Below are 21,060 nucleotides of genomic sequence, written 5' to 3' on the forward strand. Positions count from 1 at the left end.
CAGATTTGACGCTGGAAATGAGCGGCGAGTGACTGAATGTGGCAGCGCCTTAATATCTGCCACAGTAAAGTGTGCAAAAATATCTTGTACCTCCTACCGGCCCCAGGAATAGAGTCGTATCAGATATAATTGCGCGCTTTGTTGTGGCAGATATAACTGCTGGTGACTGTACGATTTGGCTGTTTTTTCGATTTTCAATTGATAGTTTGAAAATAGTAGAAACTCAAAACGTTGTCTTCTAAATTTTTAGCGCTAGCAACATGAAATTAAAAAATAAGCAAAAGTGTTTTTTGATATTTAACCGAAATAAGGCATAAAATTCGAAAATTAATGAATATCTTATCTTTACCTACAATTTTTAATAAGCAACCGTATACAAAATTTACGTTTATTTATTTAGTTTGAGGTTTAATTAAAATACGTATTTTAGCATCTGTTAGCTTAAAATTTACTCATGCTTGTGTTTAAGTTTACTGTTTGAAATACGTCTTAGGATTGTTTTGACTTTTTATTTGTCACTGTCACTTCAGGTTTGGTTATGTTCATGTTATGTTTCACAAAGCGAATATTTTATTATAAATGCTATTTTAAACGATGGTCAAGTTTCCTAATGCCGCTGCGGCTTACAAAATCTTAAACGGCGTAATTTGTGTGTACAAACCACCATGCGTTCCAGTGAGACAAGTTCAACATACGATCATAACAAATCTGTGCAGAGGTTAGTTCTGGATATTTGTTACTTTTACACAGTTTTCGTTTGAATTCACGTTTACAGTTGACTTAATAAAATTAAAACATCCCCCAGATAATTATCCATTAATAACTTGCCATCGTATAAAATAAATATATATCCCGCTGAGTTCCTTGTCGGAATCTTCTCAAAAGAGGCTTTTCCGAACCGGTGGTAGATTTTTTTGGACATTCATAAGTGCTTGTTATAGCCTAAATTGAATAAAGATATTTTGACTTTGACTTTGACTCTGATCGTAACATTAGACCTGTCTAATTAGATGCTCACAAATATCTAAACACAACTATTTGTAATGTCAACAAAAAATGTCAGTGTGGGTCGTATTTTTGAGGGTTTTTTTTTATTCGAATGGTTGGCAAACGAGCTAGTGGGTCTCCTGATGGTAAGAGATCACCACTGCGTTGCCAACCTAGAGGCCTAAGATGGGATACCTCAAGTGCCAGTCATTTCACCGGCTGTCTTAATCTCCACACCAAAACACAACAGTGCAAGCACTGCTGCTTCACTGCAGGATTAGCGAGCAAGATGGTGGTAGCAATCCGGGCGGACCTTGCGCAAGGTCCTACCAAAGTTCCCATGATGATTAAACTATATAATAGCCTGCTGATGATATGGTGTGGCCAACTACTATCGAATATCTTAATTCAATTTAGACTATAACAAGCACTTATAAATGTAAAAAAAATCTACCACCGGAAAAAGGCACGATGTACGTTAATTTCACCTATACTGACGACACTAAATTAAATTCTATTTTTGCCTAGATCTAAATGCGTTGCCAGATCGTCCTATAGAGCAGCGTGTTGAGATTGTTGGAGCAACAAATGAGCCTATGACTGTGAAACTGGTTCCAAATTATGCCGATGACCCCCTGGCCTGCGGGCCGAGGTATATCCATGATGACTTCCGATGCTCCTGGGCTACGCATTTGGGGCTCTTCAGCAGCGGTGTGTTGTGTAAGTATAAGTGTTGTTGTTCCAGTTTAATTCACTATCCTTGCTTATATTACACTAGTGTTTACCTGCGGCTTTGCACACGTAAATGATAAGATCCCGCAACTGAATTGAAATTCCAGGATTTTTAAAAATTCCCGTGGGATTTTCCGAACATTAAAAACAATAATGTCAAATTTCATGAATCTAAGCCCAGCGGGTGTTTGTTTCCAGATTTTATCCCTATCCCGTAATAATATGGGATTAAAAAGTAGCCTATGTTTTGTTCCAGATGTCCATACCAAATTTCATCCAAATCTGTCTAACCGTTACAATGTGAAGCAGTAACAAACATAATCACTTACACTCACAAACTTTCGCATTTATAATATTAGTAGGTTAAATCTGTAACTGGAAAACTGTGGCCATGTGATGTTGACGAAAACTACTCAATTTAAACAGTGCTAGAGCAAGGGGCAGACCTGCAGCCTCTTGGTGGTAATACGGTATTTGACTATTTAGTATATTTTTTATAAATTAAAACTACACAATGCCTGTTATCAAATAGAAAAACAATTTTTAAGTTACCTTTACAAATAACAAAGTTATAAAGATTTGAAATTCAAGATTAGATAGAGAAAGACATAATGGCATTTCAAAAAAAAAAAAAAAAAACACTATAATTCCAATTTTCAACCGATTTAAATTTTCTCTTCGCTAATCACTATCTGTATATCTATATTTTCATAATAATATTAAGATATGGAAAAATCAGGAGTTGTCAAATACCATATTAAAATAATAATCCATACTAATATTATAAATACGAAAGTGTGTTTGTATGTTTGTCCATCTTCACATCGAAAGGGAACAATGGATCAACATGATTTTTGGCATAGAGATATTTTATAGGCCAGAGAGTGATATAGGCTACTTATTATCCCAGAAAATGCACAGTTTCCCGACCGCGGCCAAAAGCTAGTCATAATATTATTATACACTAACATAGTCAAGTAAGTAAGTGTAATGTAATATATATACTAACAATTACATGTGTTAGCTAGCCTGAAATAAGGGTTTTTTATCTCCAGTACTGGGAATAAACGACGGCACAAAACTCACATACAACTTGAACACATCCCGACTGACGAGGGCCTTCAAAGTCCATGGACAGCTGGGCAAAGCGACCGACACTTTCTTCTGGAATGGAAAGACTATGGAACGCTCTACGTACAGCCATGTGACGAGGGAGAAGATTGACAGAGTCGTCGCGCACATGCAGAGTTCTCATCAGAAAACTATATATGAGTAAGTGAGCGCGAATGACGCTGCGTTTTCTACCGGATGTGTTTGTCATAATCATAAACTCATAGAAAGCTATACAGGGTGGCCCATTTATATCGGTCAGTATGGGAAAGTCTGAAACTATACGACATACGAAAATTTCTTCTTAGGAACCAGGACATTGATTTTAATAACAAGAAAAACTGCAATCATGCATTTAAAAAAAAACCTGTACTCAGCTCGGGCTGTAGTTAAATTACAAAAAATAATATTTATAGGGGGGGGGGACTCCATACACGTAACAGAAATTGAAAAAAAAAATTTTTTTAACTCGCATCAACGTGTGGCACACAGTTCGACAGCTCTTTTGAAAAGATAGTAAGGTTTCTCGAAAACTTTTTTGATTAAGTGAAGATTTCCGGAAATAATCGCTCCCAAAGTAGCAAAAATTGTGTAAACCGTTTGTCCAAAAAATATGGAAAGGTAACGCTTAATAAATACTTTCAACGAAATTTGGTTTCAACATGATATACCGTTTTTGAGTTATTGCCGAAAAACTGCGATTCTCAACATAAGGACGCAAGTGCCGTGAAGATACGCTCTTTTTCTGGTAATCGATTTTAAGACTGTTGTAAGTGTTTTAATTGTTTTATAACGCACATAATCCTGCCTCCTGGTCTTGGGTTCGAATCCCGGCCGGGGCAGATATTTGTGTGAATAACACAAATGTTTGTTCTCGGGTTTTGGATGTTTAATATGTATTTAAGTATGTATTTATCTATATAAGTATGTTTATCCGTTGCCTAGTATCCATAGTACATGCTTTGCTTAGTTTGGGACTAGGTCAATTGGTGTCAAGTGTCCCATGATATTTATTTATTTATTTAATATTACTTGATTTTATTCGTAATGGCTACGGAACCCTATCTTGGGCGTGTCCGACACGCTCTTGGCCGGTTTTTTCATTCATATCCTCGTTACACATCCTCGCACCGCTCAGCTCGTACTACACTCTGGTTGTAACGCAGCCTAATGTTTATATTTGTTCACAATTCACAGGATGACAGGCCTCCACTTGGAATCTCAGACACTGTACGATCTGGCTTCGAAAGGTCCGATCAGGCCTTCAGACAACAAGCTACCTGTGCTGTATGGCATCAAATGTGTTCACTACAAGCCACCGGATTTTACTCTTGGTGAGTAAAAGGGTCAATGAACTTTTTCTTGTTTCGAAAATACAAACTGAGACATGGATGCACAGAAAAAACCAGAAAAAGAGACCAGCGCTGGGAATCGAACCCAGGTCCTCAGCAATCCGTGCTGCGTGCTATAACCCCTACACCACCGCTGGACAGGAATCTAGACACGAATTTTTCCTATGCATACGTATCTCAGGTTGGTTATTTCTACTACGCTACTTATGCAGCAGCACTAGCGACATCTATGTTCCGCTCTCATCGAGAGACGTCACACTCTTTCGGAACCTACCGCTCACCCAGACGAGATGTCGCTACTGCCTACTGCTACTGTCGCAAATTATGATTGGTTTTTTGGAGTCTCTTTGTATTTTTTATTTCAACTCCAAATAAAAAGTAAAAGTAACAAATTTGAAGTTGAAATAAAAAATACAAAAAGACTCCAAAAAACCAATCATAATTTTTCTTCTTTGTTTTTGTGTCACGTTGTCCAAGAGACACCATCGTTAGAGTTTCTTAAGACGACCAGATGGCCTAGTGGTTAGAGAATCTGACTACGAAGCTTGAGGTCCCGGGTTCGATTCCCGTGTCGGGGCAGATATTTGTATGAAGAATACGAATGTTTGTTCTCGGGTCTTGGGTGTGTTTAATATGTATTTAAGTTTGTGTCTATTTATATAATTATATTTATCTGTTGCTTAGTTAGTACCCATAACACAAGCTTTGCTAAGCTTACTTTGGGACTAGGTCAATGAGGGCTATCGCGTATGAATTCGCCACTAGAGGCGCTAGTGTAGCGTGAGGTCTCCGAAATGTCAAATCTCATAGTTTTTTGGTGAGCTACGCGGGTTTATTTATAATTAGAATAATTTTGTGAATATTTTGCAATATCTGAAATTAATTATGGCAAATATCCGTTCCGGGGCAATGAATGTCTGTGTTTTGAGACAGTTTTGTCTTTCGGAAACCTTTGTCCTCCCTTTTTTCCGAACAAAACGGGGACTATGGAACACTGTGGCATGCACGATATTTTTATGGTACGGTTTTAAGGTGTATTAAATATGATTTTAAACTAAACTTTGTTTTCACGCCCGTAATAACAGACTTTGAAAGCCATACTTAAAAACCTCACGCAACAGTGCGCCATCTAGTGAGACAAAAAACGATAGCTCTCATTGGTGTGAATTGTCCCGTGATATTTATATTTATACTAGCTTTTGCCCGCGACTTCGTCCGCGTAGGTTAGAACTTTGTTTCATCTCGTATTACTTAACCCCTAATTTATGTTCCAGAAATCCAGTCCGTGAACGAATACGACAAATACTTTTGGGCTTTAGTCCACGACTTGGGCGTCCAGCTGAAGACAACTGCCCACTGCACGGCCGTCCAGTGCCTCAGACAAGGCCGGTTCGACGTCAACCTAGCGTTACTACGGAAGCATTGGCAACTCGAACACATAGTGGACAATATGAACGCTTGTAGAATCATCATGGAGGAGTTTGAAGGTGTGCTAAAGCCTGATGCGAGGCTGACTGCTTAGAGTTAGTATTATTTAGTATGGTGCGTTTTAAATAATATAAGGATTTAATTTACTGGCAACTTTACTCGCTGAATGACAATTTTAGTGTTGCCAGCTGTGTAAATGTGTGATTCTGAAATGAAATCACGGTAAGGAGGGCTACTAAGAAATTTGAAAATCGAAGTTGGTATCGTACCTTCTCTCTCACTCTCATTAAATAATATTGGAGTCTTTTAAGTAGTAAGTCTTAATAGTAAGGTAATAAGCTTAGAGCACTGCGGGCTTCCTACCGGAAGCATAGCCAATAAGCATAAGCAAGGCATAGGGCTGGGTTTTTGTTGAATAAGGTTGCTGTTAATGTGCGACCTGTGCCTAAGTCACGACTTTATTCCGTGTCCTGGCCTGGTAAATTTTGAGGGCGTTAATTAAGATCATACATTCAGTTACAAAAGTAGCAGTAAATGAGTTTGCCAGAAAATCCATTCTTTTTGTTATTTGAAACAACCCATTTTTAAGTATTACTGCATCAATACAAATATGTAAAGGGTGTAATATAATAATAAGTAATGTACAGTGTAAAATAAAATAAATTAAAACCAAATGTGCACATTTTTTTTCTACAATTCCACAAAAGGCAAGATTTTGCTGAAAAAGTTCGCATATCTCAAAATCGATATTTTTCTGGATTATTTCTATTTTGAGGGTATTTATAGAGGGGGTTAACGAACATGTGGGACACCTGATGGAAAGCAATCACTGAATGATTGATTGATGATGTATTGATTTGAGATTTCTTCATATAGTTACGTTCATGGGGTAGGTTCGTGATCGAAAATCACTTTTAACACCGACCACTGTTACGCATGCTCGTTAGTAGCAAGAGAGGATGCTACTAACGAGCAAATGCTACCTAGTAGCATGTGTGAACAGGGGTTACATATTTGAATATCGAAAATTAAAATATTGATTGTATCACAATATCGAGAGTTGATTTTGATCTATGGTCAAAATGTTTAAGATTGAAATGTCGATTGATTAAAATATCGAATGAGTAAAAATGTCGATAGCCAATATATCTAAGTTGTAAATGTCAACATATTTGAATGTCGAAAATTAAAATATCGTACATACACATCTGCGTTATTCATTGCTCCTTTCTCTTGATACTTAGCAATTATTTTACATAATCTAGTCATTTTTAGTTGTTGTGGTCACAGTTCTAACCTAACCGAACCAAATATTTTTGGTAATTCATGTTCAATAGGTTAGGTTCGGTTAGTATTGCGTCAGCGAAGCGCCTCAACTGAGCGGAATAGGAGCTCCGCAAAGCGGATCTCCGTCGACTCCGTCACGTGATAGTTCATACATAGAATATTCGATACTATGTACTTCGATATTTATATCTTTCGATGTCACTTTCGTAGATAAATTTATTTTCGATATATTGGACGTAGGTTATCTAACCATTCGACAATATAAACTTTTATTATTTTAAACATCGACATTTTACCCGTAGATATTTTAACATTCAATATTCAGTGGGTAGATGCTTCTTCTAGAGAAAAGTGTCTAGTGATTTACTCCTTAATAATTTCAAGATTTTAATTAAATTAAGGACTATAAACCTAATAAGAGTGAACTTAAATATAGTGAAAAGGATTGTGCAGTGTTTACAAACATTTTAGTGTTGTGAATGCTTTTTATAATAGTTATTATAACATTTTTAGTTTAAGTGACTTCTGAACTACCCTCATTTAAGTGTCAGGGTTTTATTTTAACACAAAATTGAAGTGTTGTGTTTATAATGGAGGTTGGGGAAGAGGATGAGAAATCCAATGAAATTCCCAATTTGGATTCCATGTCACCGGAAGAAATAAACCAAGTTATTCTGGGATCGGACCTGGAATGGGATGATAATGATGTGGACCCCCAAGTGCCAGGTCGGAAAAGGCTGAGAGGAGAATCCTCGCCAGAAGAGGATGAGACGTATTTAGAAGGCTTTACGGAAGTAATCAGACGGAAAAAGAGGGTAAATCAACGCGACTCTCCATTGAGAGACTCTGCACAAAGACATTCAGCATTGCCGGAAGAGGATGATTCAAATACTTTTGTGGAGGTTTCAGTGAGTAGTAAAGAGGGTCTTCCAAAGAAAATAGGGATGGCAAGAATATTGAAAAATAGCAATGTTACTGGTGTACTGAAAGTGACATACAAGAGTCCTTATAAAATTCTAATAAGATTTAAGGACTGTGAGTCAGCTGGCACGCTAATGAAGTGCGCACAGATTATAAATGCAGGCTGGACATGTCGTAAAACAAGTGAAGTGGCATATACATATGGTGTTGTCAAGGATGTCGATCTGGACATAGACGATGACAAAATAAAAGATGAATTTCAATGTGATTTGGAGATCATCAGTGCAAAGAGACTTAATAGAAGAGACAAGGATGGGAAGTGGGTTAGAAGTGAAAAAATACGCTTACAGTTCTCGGGCTCGGACTTGCCTCCATATGTTTTCTCATATGGACTAAGGATGGAAGTCGAGCCATACATTTTTCCTGTTACACAGTGTAGCAAGTGTTGGAAGTTTGGGCACATCAGAAACTTCTGCCCATCAAATAAGCAAAGATGCCCAAAATGCGGTGCAGATCATGAAAATTGCGAAACTACGGTGTTTAAATGCACAAATTGCAAAGGTGATCACATGTCTGTGGTTAAAAGTTTGTGTCCAGCTTTCCATAAGGAGAAAAAAATTAGAGAGTTGATGGCTGAGAAAAGATGTACCTATAAAGTAGCTCTCTTAAAAATTCGGCAAGCATTTGAATCTGAGGAATCTACATCTGGCAAAAAAAGTTGGGAAAATGAGGAGAGTTCAGAAAGTAATACTCCCCAGCCTCAAGCCAAAACGTTTGCAGATGCTCTAAAGAAAAACCAAGAAAATAAAACTGTAAATGAAAACAAACCAGCGAGCAGGAAAACTCCCAAAGGAAATGAGAATACTAAAAAACGACAACATAAAAATAATGAAGGGTGTTCGTCACAGCAAGGAGAGAATAACGCTCCTGTCCATGGGAACCATGAGAAAGACAAAAACGATGAATATGATGATGAACCAAAAAAGCAAAAGGATACAGGATTATTTAGACGATTTTTAAACAAATTGAAGGAGATTATTTTGGCTAAGGAGGATTGGGGAGAAAAAATTCAAATGATTGTTAAGTACATTGTTGAAGAAGTGAAATTATTGTTTAAGGAATTTATGAATGTTGACGCGCTGCTGAGTCTTTTTAATTTCACCTGGGATGGCTCTTCAATGTAATATAGAAACATTAAACATTATCCAATGGAATGCACACAGCATTAAAGCAAAGCTAAAGGAGTTGGAAAACATTCTTATACAGGATAAGATACATTTAGGTTTTATATGTGAAACCTGGTTGTCCAAGGATGATTGTGTTAAGTTAAGTAACTACAACATATTGAGATTGGATAGAGATGATGGTTACGGTGGTGTGTGTGTCCTCTACCACAAATCTATTAAGTTGAGACCTTATACCTTTGTTACTCCTAACCCTATTCTGGAGATACTGGTTGTGACAGTAGACAATGTTAGTGGTCTTAAAAATATTATTTCCATTTATTGCCCAAACTCACAAAGTGTTAGCCAGAGCGATTGGGATGGCTTATTTGAAATATTTGATAAAGAGACAATAATATTGGGAGACATGAACGCACACCACTTGTTATGGTCATATAAAACCGATTGTAAGGGAGAAAAGCTGTATAAAGCAATGTTTGAGAATAATTTCGTATGCCTTAACAATGGTACCCACACCAGAATTACAATAGTTGATGGACAGCCGCAAGAATCTTCTCCAGATGTCACATTTGTATCAACTGACCTTTCATTGAAATGCACATGGATGGTTACCAACGAGAACTTAGGCAGTGATCACTTGATTATTAGGTTAAAAGTGGGATACGAAAAATCTACAGTGCCTATTTTGAAAAGAAACTATAAAAAGGCGAATTGGAAAGAGTTTAAGAATAAATTAAATTCCGTTTTCAATCAGCAGCAACTGTCACTAAATGTACAGGAAAGTTATGATAAGTTTTTAAAAAGCATTACAGATGCAGCTGATGAAACAATACCTTGGATCAAAATATCGCAAGACCCTACTAACAAATTTTCTCCCAAGCCTTATTGGTCTGCAGAAATCTCAGAATCAGTAGCACAGAGACGATTGGCTCTTAAAAATTTCAGGAAAAATCCCACTCCTGACAATCTTAGCACATTGCAAACGAGGATATCACGTAGTCAACAGTTAATAAGAAGAGAAAGTGCTAAAGCTTGGAGACAGTTTTGCAGTGATATAGACACCGAGACTTCGCCTTCGGAAATGTGGAGGAAGATGGGGTGGATGAAGGGTAAAAAGTCGGCAGGCAGCGCTATTGATCCTGCTAAGGCTACTGAATTGCTCCAGTCACTAACACCAGACTCCGTCGAAGAGCTTCAACCAACATTAGTTGATAGTTTTAACCCAATTCTGGAAAAGAAGATCACTATGGCAGAGTTAATGAATTCACTAAAACGTAAAGATTCTGCCCCAGGCGCTGATAATGTATCTTATTCCATGATTTATAATTTGCCGACATCTGGTAAGGCAATGCTTTTGTATATATATAATTTAGTTTTAGCAACGGGGGCAGTCCCAGACCAGTGGCGCCATATTAAAGTTGTACCAGTACCGAAACCTGGTCGAGACTCAGATTCGGCATCTTCATTGAGACCTATTTCTTTAATATCATGTTCCTGCAAAATTTTTCATTACATCCTTATGAAAAGAATAGAGTGGCATGTTGAACACCAAAGCCTGCTGTCAGACTCTACTATTGGATTTAGAAGGGCTCGTTCTTGTTACGATAATCTGGTAAGATTGCTCACCACTGTACAGTTAGGTTTTTCAAGGAAAGCGGCCGTTGTAGCCTGTTTCCTTGACATCGAAAATGCGTATAATAATGTTAACGTGCACTTTCTGGTGAGGATGTTGGAGAGAATTGGGGTTGGAAAAAGGATTTGCCAATACATTTGGAACTTTTTATCAAGGCGAAAACTTCAGGTTACTGGGCTGAATGGCAACAATATGAGATATACCAGTGTGGGGCTTGCTCAAGGTGACCCATTATCTCCATTACTTTTTAACATCGCCACCATGAATATATGTAAAAATATTTCAAGTGTGCATATATCCCAATATGCTGACGATTTTGTTCTGTATGCAATGATAGATGGTAGAAACTTATTATCCACTGTTAATAATATTGAAACAAGTTTGGAGTTAGTTATAGAAATGCTAAAGGATATAGGTTTGTCAGTATCTGAAAAGAAAACAAATTTATGTATATTTAGCAGATGTAGGCAAAAGTTTCAGAACATACAAGTAAGAATAAATGATAATCCATTAAAAGCAGTAGCTAAAGTTAAATATCTTGGCATGTGGTTGGATACCTCTCTTCGATGGGGCTTACATATTAAGGAGATTTGTGGGAAAGCTTATAAATATTTAAATATATTAAAAATTCTATCAGGAGGCTCTTGGGGTGTCCATCCAATACACCTCAGGCGTCTTTATATTTCACTAATAAGAAGCAGAATAGATTATGGTAGTTTTTTATTTGGCTCTTGTGCAAATACTCATTTAAGAAAATTAAACCTCTTACAAAATCGAGCTCTCCGAATATGTGGAAGTTTTATCCGTAGTACACCCATACATGTGATGGAGAATGAACTCTGCCTACCGCCTCTCTCCATACGTAGGCAATGGCTGGCATCCAGGTACTGGTTGGGAGTTTGTTCGAGATCACATGATAAGGTATCTGACCTTCTGGAACAGCTATCCGTACAATGTGATCAGAGTTATTGGAATAATAAAGTTAAGCCAGTACTAGTCACAGTCCACAATTTGTTTAAGGATGTGGATTTGCACCAGAGCCCGATATTGGACATGTTTTCTGTGGACATTTGGACATCGTATATTGACATTCATTCTTGTATTAAGTGTGATGTAGATGAGATTAATTTACCAAAAAGAAATGTACCATGTGACTTGCTTAAGCAGAGTGTTATTAAAATGTTGGAGGAAAAATATGAAGGATTTTATAAATTGTATACGGATGGGTCCAAAGGCAAGGGTGTTGGTGCTGCATTTTTTGATCCTCAGTCAAATAATTCAAAACTAATTAAATTGCACAACGAGATTTGTATTATGAGAGCTGAACTGGTAGCCCTGCATGAAGCCCTTTCTTATGCTGTAGATTTGGAAAGAAATAAAATAATTATCCTAACTGACTCCAGGAGTGCACTTCAACACCTGGCTCGGTGTGTCTCGGGCTCCCGAGGTATGCCGATAGCCTACAATATCCTAAAAATCATACACAGGTTGCACTCCAACTGTGTCCAAATCGTGTTGCAATGGATCCCATCTCATGTGGGTTTAGCTGGTAATGAGCAAGCTGATAGTTTAGCTAACATAGCAGTTTCAAGAGGGGTTGAGATTGGATGTAAACCTTATGGTACAGAATTGATGTATTTAGCCAAGGCAAAGTGTAATGAACAATGGCAAATAGTGTTTAACAAAGTATCTGAAACAAAGGGCATTTGGTATAGTACTATTCAAAACAAAGTGTACAAGGTACCCTGGTTTGATTGTGCCAGCCTTCCCAGGGAATTACTTGTGCTTGCATTTCGTGTGCGATCTGGTCACATTCCACTAAATTATTTCCTAAATTTGATGAGAGTTGTACAATCACCCTTGTGTTTAGGTTGTAATAAGACTGAAGACCTCCTTCATTTTCTTCTGGAATGTGATCAGAATAAGGATACCAGAAACCGGTATCTGGATGGTATGGATCTGTGGAATGGAAGTGTAAATGTGATTCTGAGTCATCCACTTTCAGAAGAAGCGATGCGGATTTACAAGTTCATCAGACGGGCCTTTGCATCCAGAGACTAGGTTTCTGCACAAGAGAGTGTAACATGTATCTGAGGCCCCCCATGAGGCTGGCATAGTCACTTTTAGTGTACTGAAGCCTCGTTAAAATATAAGATTAAAAAAAAAAAAAAAAAAACATTCAATATTCAAATATGTAACCGTGAACAGGACATGCTATGTACTAGCGAGCATGCTTATTAGTGGCATGCTCGAGACGGGGGTGGAAGGGGGAAAGGTAAGCAAGTGTGAACGCGTTTGATTCAGTCCATGAACTTGCTCATTAGTGGCTGGGCGACCGAGCTTTGCTCGGGCTAAAACTCTAATATGATAAGCGTTTTCCCAGAGATAAGACTAAGCTACATCGATTTCTCACCCTTGAAAACCCCCACACGCCAAATTTCATCGAAATCGTTGGAGCCGTTTCTGAGATTCTCGAAATATATACGAGAATTGCTCGTTTAAATGTATTAGATAGATTGTCAGATTTGAGGAGGGTTGGGATAATAGTTAAAGGACATGTGTAGGTTTTGCCTTTTCCTCCACAGTTTTTCTTAATAATACTTACTAACTAGATATACATATAACAATATAGATATACAGTGGCGTAGCTACCGGAGGGCTAGACGGGGCAGTGCCCCGGGGCCCCCAAGCTCAGGGGGCCCCTCGGACTCTGAATTACAAACTGTAAATGAATTCGGAACACGACGAATACCGAACAAACGATTTAATAAAGTTTAGTTGGGGCCCTAGTTTATTTTTTGCCCCAGGGCCTTTGGTTAACCGCTACGCCACTGTAGATATATACGTTTTCATCAGACTGGCAGGTAGAGGGTTCCATAGTTAGTAGGGTCTTGTTGAAACCTTTAGGCATGAAACCCTAAAAAGCATACACTTCGCGGCAGTCGCGGCACACCTGAAAATATACGCGGCACACGGCACACCGGTTAAAAAGTATATTTTTTTAAAAGTGTTGCAATAAATAAATACTGAAGGGTCACCAACATAGACAAGCGAATTAGCTCATTGAAGTGGCAATGGGCAGGACATATAGCATGGAGAACAGATGGCTAGAACTAGATTGCTTTGGTGTTATAATGGTGATGTACACCAGCAGAACAACAATAATAAGTCAATAGTAGATTGTACAGCAAGAGCATAAAACAAGCCAGTTTACCCAAGACATTCATATAGCCATGTCGATAGACACGTTGAGGGGAAAATGGGTTTAATGCTTGAGTTTTATACTCTGCTTTTCACTTTGATGGCGAGGAAATGAAATAGCAACAGCGGAACAATTGTTCACTTACTATGTACCTTTTATTGTTCACATATTACTTATTATAATTATAAATATTTTGTTTTATTGATTGATTTGAGTGAGTTTACATTTATATAAATTCAAAATTATTTAAAAACATTATGTAGATATTTCTTTGTTTGCGGCTGTTTACACCTGATTGCCTTGGTCTTAGACGAAGATTTCACTTTATGCACAAGAGCATAAAAAGTCATTTTATGTTGCATAGATCCAGCATAAACATGCTTTACAAGCATGAGAAGTAAAAAATGTATTATTACATCACCGAATATAGTCTTTTAACTTATCTTTATTTACTTTTTGTCCTTATGTTTAAAGGATTTTTATCAGTGGCATAAGCATCCACTTAAGTCATTTTGCCAGTGGTTAGAGATCCTGACTACGAAGCTCGAGGTCCTGGGTTTGATCCCCAGTTGCGGCAGATACTTGTATGAATAATACAAGTGTTTGTTTTCGAGTCTTGGGTGTTTAACTTTGCCCAATTCCTTTAGCTTTTCCGCGTGTCAAAACGGTCTTTAAGACTCATAAAAGGTCATGAACTGCTAGGAACTGTTGTAGGTGTGTTTCCCTGCTTCTCCATCTGTTCAATGCGTTTATGTCTTATCAAATTCGAGAGTATTCCGTCAAAGGATGTTGTTTTCTTCTTAGCAGAACCCCGGAGCGTGTCTTCGCCTTCTCGTCTCACTCTAAGTCGCAACGAACTCATTTCATCCATGAAGTCAAAGTCAGACTTTTCTTCCCTTACTGGTGATACTGGAACCTCTACTTTGTTTTCCTTCGCGACGGGTACAGGCGAGGGTGCCCTGCGCCCTGGACATTTCCATTCTAGCGCCACAGAACCGTTTTTGTCAATGTTATTGTACAGTTCTTCCAATTCGTTTGGCTCCAGTGTCCAGGTTTTGCCTATGGTCGTGCCACAGTTTTCTAGCTCTTCATCGGAACATGCCAAGTCCCAATCGTCGCCTTTCAGTTCGATTCCAGACATGTTTGTGTATTTTAATAATTAATTAGTAATATATAAGATTCAGCCGATTTCAGCCAGACCCGTCATGACATGAGTGTCTGTCACTGTCATTGCTCTGAGCTAATGCCGTTATTTTTATCATGTTTGATGGTCGCAGGTTTGCAATAGATATTCCCATTTCTATCTTTCAAACGCGATAAGATAGCGGTAAAAAGAGATGACAAATGAGACTGTGATTACGGGCGCGTTAGACAATTAAGATTAAGAGCCGCTATTTTTTTACTTTATCACTTGTTAATATAAATGGAAGCCTTCACCAATAAAAAGTGGTAAAAATCAAATTCAAGTTTATTTTAGTACGATATGAAATAAAATATTTCAAAGCTTGGTTGGTGTGACCAAGAAAGTCATTCAATTCGTGCAGATTATTTGTTAACCTTAGCAAAAAACGCCTCAAAATGAAAGCGTCTCTCGGAAGTGCATCAGCTACTTTTAAAGTATTATCTTAAAATTTGTTTATTACGTAACATACGGTGATAAAAGTAACAAATAATTATAAAAAACATGTTTCATAAAATATAAAAAGTATTAATAAAGCTTCAGTTGAAAAATACAATATGTAAGTAGTTCATTTTACTTAAAAGTACAGAGAAGTTTTTTGCAATTTTTTAAACAAAAGCGTGGTTGCTTAATACGTTAAAGTTTAATAATTCGAATACAAGTTATACATTTGTTAATTCTAGAATGATTTAACAAGTATTGCAGTTAAATTGCAGCAGTACTGGCCAGATATCAAGGTTTCCCACATATAATAGTACACTATACCCTACATTTTAATCAAAAAAATAAATATCCACGAAAAAAAAATGACATCGTTTTTTTGAATGGCAATACCGATAACCTCACTTTTTCATTAATGGCGGGTGCGCTTGCGTGATGCCGGCTGCATGTTATTATTGCTTTTAGTTTGGCGTCTTTTCGGTTAAAATAGTAGCGTCGAGTGTGTTCTCCGTTGAAATCTCATCCCGACCTTAATACTTTACGTAAGTTACAGTGATATCTAACGAACATAATCTTCTGTTGTAATTGAAGCGTTTGCGGCGGTGTACAGTTTCGTTTCGTGAATTTTCCATTGGAGTCGTAAGCATTGTAACGCCATGCTTATTGCGCGGGTGGCTTGTTTTGATGAATTTAGCATCGCGACAGTATGAATTAGTGTTAAAACATGTATTTTTGCCCTCTGCATTACGATTCCTAATTATTTTTGCCTTCTACGATGTTTCGCGCCTAAGCGTTAGTAACTTTGTCCTTGAGGCGACTAGGCGCCAAGTGAGCTTGTCAATCGATCGAAGTGGTATATTTCGGAACGCGTCTTTGATGTTGTTAAAATGTCGAGGTATTTTGTCGGCGGAGTGCTTTACGGCTGTTGTGGATAACATGATTTGACGGCGGTATTTGGTTTCAGTTGAAAATGGTAGCACAGAAACGCGGTCGCGGCGCGAAGGCCCAGGCGGCGAAGCAAAAGGCAGCACCGGTGGCCGAAGAGGTGCCGGAGGCTGAGGTCGCGGAGGCGGTTGAAGAGATGGAAGAGAATAATGGGGACTCTGAACAGGTGGAGCAAGGTATGTTTCAGTCACAAGTTTTTTTTTGTTACAAGCTTTTTTTCTGCAATTAGCATTCTCATCCAAACTACAAAGTACACCGAAATTTAAGTCCTAACCTACCTCTTATTCCTAACGTCCAAAGTTTCATCTTTTTCTAACTAATGTGCTGTATGCTGTAAGACTTAGACAAGTCATAAGTTTGGTAAATTCGGAAGTTCATTAAGCATAATTAAGTTCTGCATTCATCAAATAATTTGTATTTTGTGTAGTTGAGAGTTGAGGAAATTGAATTATGTACAAGAGTGGAACGTTTTCTTAATCAATTTCACTATTTCTTTGGCAGATGGTAATGGGCAGGGGTCGGACAAAAAGTGCCGATGATGTCAAACCACTTATAGGATGATTTCAAATAGTATTTTTGATTTTCATAAACAATTATCACATCATTTATCAACCTCTTTATTAAACAATATGAAATTTATTTTATTCACTTAATTCCATTTATTTATTTAACATTATTTTGTTACTTCATTAATGCTACTTTGTTACTACATGTCACACAGAAGTTTAAATAAAAACATCATCTTGTGTGCAAGATTACGTCATTTTTACGTCATCCGCACTTTTTGTTCGACCCCTGGTAATGGGATGTCAACATGACATTAATAGCACAAAGGTTAGGTACCCTGGTATGTGAGTCAATTTCCTCAACTACATTCTGCAATTTGTTTTTCGTAAAATATGCAGGACTAATGATAAGCAATGGAAGTGGATCAACATCTTTTTTGTAAGGGCATATATATAATTGTATGTTGAACTGAGACCCTGGTATTTGCAGATTTCTTTTCATAGTTTGCGTCCTAGACTATAGCCCAACCCTTTTCTCCAAGTCTAGTCATACCATCTGGCCTCTTGCCAACATTATGCTGAGTGGGGTCCACTTTATACCATTCAATGTTATTTTTTATTCCATCTAATGTATTTTTATGTGTATTGAATATGTGTAAATAAATGTTTCTCTCTCTCTCTCTCTCTCCCTCTCTCTCAATGCCTTTTTATTGTTTTAAACCCCACCGTCTATTGCTTACCTTGTAATTTTCTCCCTACATACCTGTTTTCTGTATCGTTTACTATTACAGTGTACAATAAATAATAAAGAGTCATTGTATTGCTATGTAATGTCGAAATAAAGAAAATAAAAACGATTCCAATGAACTGGGAACATTTTATTTTTGAGGCCAGTAAAAAAAATGCTATTAAAATACAGGTTTTGAAAATCTCTTCTCGTGAAATATGATTGGTAGCGGTGTCGATATTTTTTTTAAATACTTGTTATGTACTCAGTAATATGTATATGCATTAAACCATTAATTCTTATCTTCCGTCCTAGGAATGCACAAGTGCGTATGGTCTTTGATTAATAAACTAAGATGGGATTAGTGGTGACAGTCCTATACTGTTTACCCTGGAATCTTGGAGTAAGTTACGAGTGCAAAAATCCTCTACATGATTGTCTCTTTTTTGTATGAAAATCATTTGATTTGGTACAGTCAAGGACTTTAATTCATGAGCCACCACAGGAGCCATTTCACAGTAAATGTCATAGTGACATCGCATTAACAAGAGAAATGACTTTTCCTTTGAAAAGGTTCCAAGCGGCTCATGAATCCTAAAATAAGTGTGTAAAAGCCTTAGTGTGTTAAAGATTGAGAAGTGCATATTATGATATTCACTCACAGTATTTTAACAAACATTTATTTCAGTTCGTATTTTTATGTATGTTACTTTGAATTTGGAAAGTCAAATTTCTCCAACTTAATATGGAGTGGTGAATTTTAAGATGAATTTAAACTCTTCGCATACGTATATGTATGTATATTGTTTTCTTGCAAATTAAGTAATTTTATTTTATTTTATTTTACTTGCTATAAATTGTATAGCCTTTGATAGGCAAGAGTGGAGCAAGAGAGGAGAGGCCTTTGCCCAGCAGTGGGACACAAAAGTAGGCTAATAAAAAAAAAATGTATAGCCATGGCAATTCGATGGAAGATTGATTATAGCCCTTTTCAACCACACTTTTTTAATATTTCGTTGATGCAAAAGGAGGGGTGTTATAAGTTTGACCGATATCTGTGTCTGTGTGTCTGTCTGTCTGCACCGTAGTTCATAAACGGGTGGACCAATATAAATGTTGTGATTTTGAACATGAAACTACCGTGAGACTCACTCATATTAAATATAATGACCCGAAACATGTCGAGCTAAACTCGATTTAAGACGTGAGTTATCCGGGTCATCATATTTAATATAAATGTTGTGGCTTTTATTTAAATTCAGGTTTTCTAGCGATGATTCTTAGACATGTTTCATCAAAATCGGTTGAACTTTGAAATGACAAGTCGGGGATTTTCCAACTTTATGTTGGTTAGGTTACTAACTTTAAAATCTTGATATAATTAATGAAAAAAAATTGTCATCTCCAGAATGAGAGGACTTGGGCTGTAGTCCCTACGCGGGTCCCTTGCGTGTTCGGTACTTCGGAAAATAAATTATGGTTATAAATCTTTTTTCTCCTCAGACATACCTCAGACATTTGTAATCTCCTTCAGAAATGGAAACAAACGATTGGTTTTATTTTTCTTTCTCGTTTGAATCTCCAGGAAGACCAACAAGTCCCGAGTGACTAACATTCTGGATGTACAGTCGAACAAACTGAACCACACCAGGGGAGACCTTATTGCAAGCTTTTATTTAACTTGCCCAGTATTTCAAATTTTTGAGTTAGGTATGAATATATAAGTTGGATGACAATACAAGTTACAGGAGGTAGGACCTTGTGCAAGGTCCGCCCGGATTGCTACTACCATCTTGCTCGCTAATCCTGCCGTGAAGCAGCATGCAAGCACTGCTTGTTGTGTTTCGGCGTGGAGAGTAAGACAGCCGGTGAAATAACTGGCACTTAAGGTATCCCATCTTAGGCCTCTACCTCTAGGTTGGCAACGCATCTGCAATACCCCAGGTGTTGCTGATGTTTATGGGCGGTGGTGATCTCTTACCATCAGGAGACCCACATGCTCGTGTGCCATCCATTCGAATAAAAAAATAAAAAATAAAAAAGTACGGTCAAAAGCGTAAATATTTATATGTTACCAAGATGTTAAAATATCTGTATACGTCGATGTATACATATTTTGACGCTATGATTGTATTATACTGTCAGCAAGAAGAGTTGGGTTTTAAAAATGAAATTTTAAACAAATTTATAATTAATCAATATGATTTCCTTCACAAAAGCATGGGACATCAACATGACATTGATATGACATGGCATTAAGGCTCCATCTACACAATGAGGGCTATCGCGAATGAATTCGCCACTAGAGGCGCTAGTGTAGCGTGAGGTCTCCGAAATGTCAAATCTCATAGTTTTTGGGTGAGCTACGCGGGTTTATTTAAAATTAGAATAATTTTGTGAATATTTTGCAATATCTGAAATTAATTATGGCAAATATGCGTTCCGGGGCAATGAATGTCTGTGTTTTGAGACAGTTTTGTCTTTCGGAAACCTTTGTCCTCCCTTTTTTCCGAACAAAACGGGGACTATGCAACACTGTGGCATGCTCGATATTTTTGTGGTACGATTTTAAGGTGTTTTAAATATGATTTTAATCTAAAATTTGTTTTTACGCCCGTAATAATAGACTGTGAAAGCCATACTTAAAAACCTCACGCAACAGTGCGCCATCTAGTGAGACAAAAAACGATAGCCCTCATTCAGTTAGTTCGACTTTACTGTACTCGAATCTGGCCCTATGAAGTGCAAAATTCGAACTTTTGACGTCCCACTGAAGCTTATATTATTTAATACGAGTGAGAGGGACGGCACGATACGAACTTCACTTCGAATTTCCTGGACGGGATATTCGGTACGGAAAAGCCCTGCTTATCGCGTAAAGCGTCAAGGTCGTGCGCGCGCGCTGGTTTATTCGCGTCGATGACGTAGTGATGGCACAAGGAAAAATTAGTAGCGTGACTTGCACTCCAAACTCGAGAGATGGCGCTGTTGTCAAAGTACTTTATTTGGAGATTTATTGTACTGGAGCCAATTTTTAAGCCAGGTCTCCATTGAGCGAGCCGCCGCGCGTTAAAAAATGACCACACTACGTAGATTTTATATAGGACTAGCTTTTGCCCGCGGCTTCGCTCGCGTAGAATTCGGTTGTCGCGCGCTGTTCCCTCGGGAACTGCATTTTTCCGGGATAAAAAGTAACCTATGTCACTCTCTAGCCCATAAACTATCTCTATGCCAAAAATCACGTCAATCCGTCGCTCCGTTTCGGACAAACATACAAACACACACTATTTATAAAAAATCGATATTGAACATCATGTAGTGCGGACTCGCACGTTGCCTAAATTTTTTACGTGACGTGACATGCCCTAGACTACGAAGTGGAAAATTTGAACTTTGTATCTTGCCGTCCCTTTGACGCTTATATT

The 21,060-nt window shown here is 37.6% G+C and overlaps 3 protein-coding genes across 4 annotated transcripts in view; 2 read left to right on the top strand and 1 right to left on the bottom strand.

Moving 5' to 3' along the window:
- Positions 1 to 530: 530 nt before the first annotated feature.
- Positions 531 to 6,377, top strand: LOC141437126 (pseudouridylate synthase TRUB2, mitochondrial). Its single transcript, XM_074100405.1, has 5 exons — positions 531 to 718; positions 1,516 to 1,707; positions 2,775 to 2,991; positions 4,027 to 4,163; positions 5,456 to 6,377. The coding sequence occupies exons 1-5, from the start codon at positions 595 to 597 to the stop codon at positions 5,701 to 5,703; spliced, it is 918 nt and encodes a 305-aa protein (XP_073956506.1). The 5' UTR covers positions 531 to 594; the 3' UTR covers positions 5,704 to 6,377.
- A 7,590-nt stretch (positions 6,378 to 13,967) lies between these two features.
- Pa1 (PTIP binding protein Pa1) lies at positions 13,968 to 15,067 on the bottom strand. Its single transcript, XM_074101517.1, has one exon. The coding sequence runs from the start codon at positions 14,975 to 14,977 to the stop codon at positions 14,525 to 14,527; it is 453 nt and encodes a 150-aa protein (XP_073957618.1). The 5' UTR covers positions 14,978 to 15,067; the 3' UTR covers positions 13,968 to 14,524.
- An 807-nt stretch (positions 15,068 to 15,874) lies between these two features.
- LOC141436700 (uncharacterized) overlaps positions 15,875 to 21,060 on the top strand; it is a 28,791-nt gene continuing 23,605 nt past the window's right edge. For both annotated transcript variants that reach the window (XM_074099835.1, XM_074099754.1), the window contains exons 1-2: positions 15,875 to 15,999; positions 16,422 to 16,578. In XM_074099835.1, coding sequence (XP_073955936.1) covers positions 16,428 to 16,578 — 151 coding nt within the window. In that variant the 5' untranslated portion in view covers positions 15,875 to 15,999; positions 16,422 to 16,427. The remainder of the gene's footprint in view (positions 16,000 to 16,421; positions 16,579 to 21,060) is intronic.

Source organism: Choristoneura fumiferana, chromosome Z (genome assembly GCF_025370935.1).
Source record: "Choristoneura fumiferana chromosome Z, NRCan_CFum_1, whole genome shotgun sequence".
NCBI lineage: Eukaryota > Metazoa > Arthropoda > Insecta > Lepidoptera > Tortricidae > Choristoneura > Choristoneura fumiferana.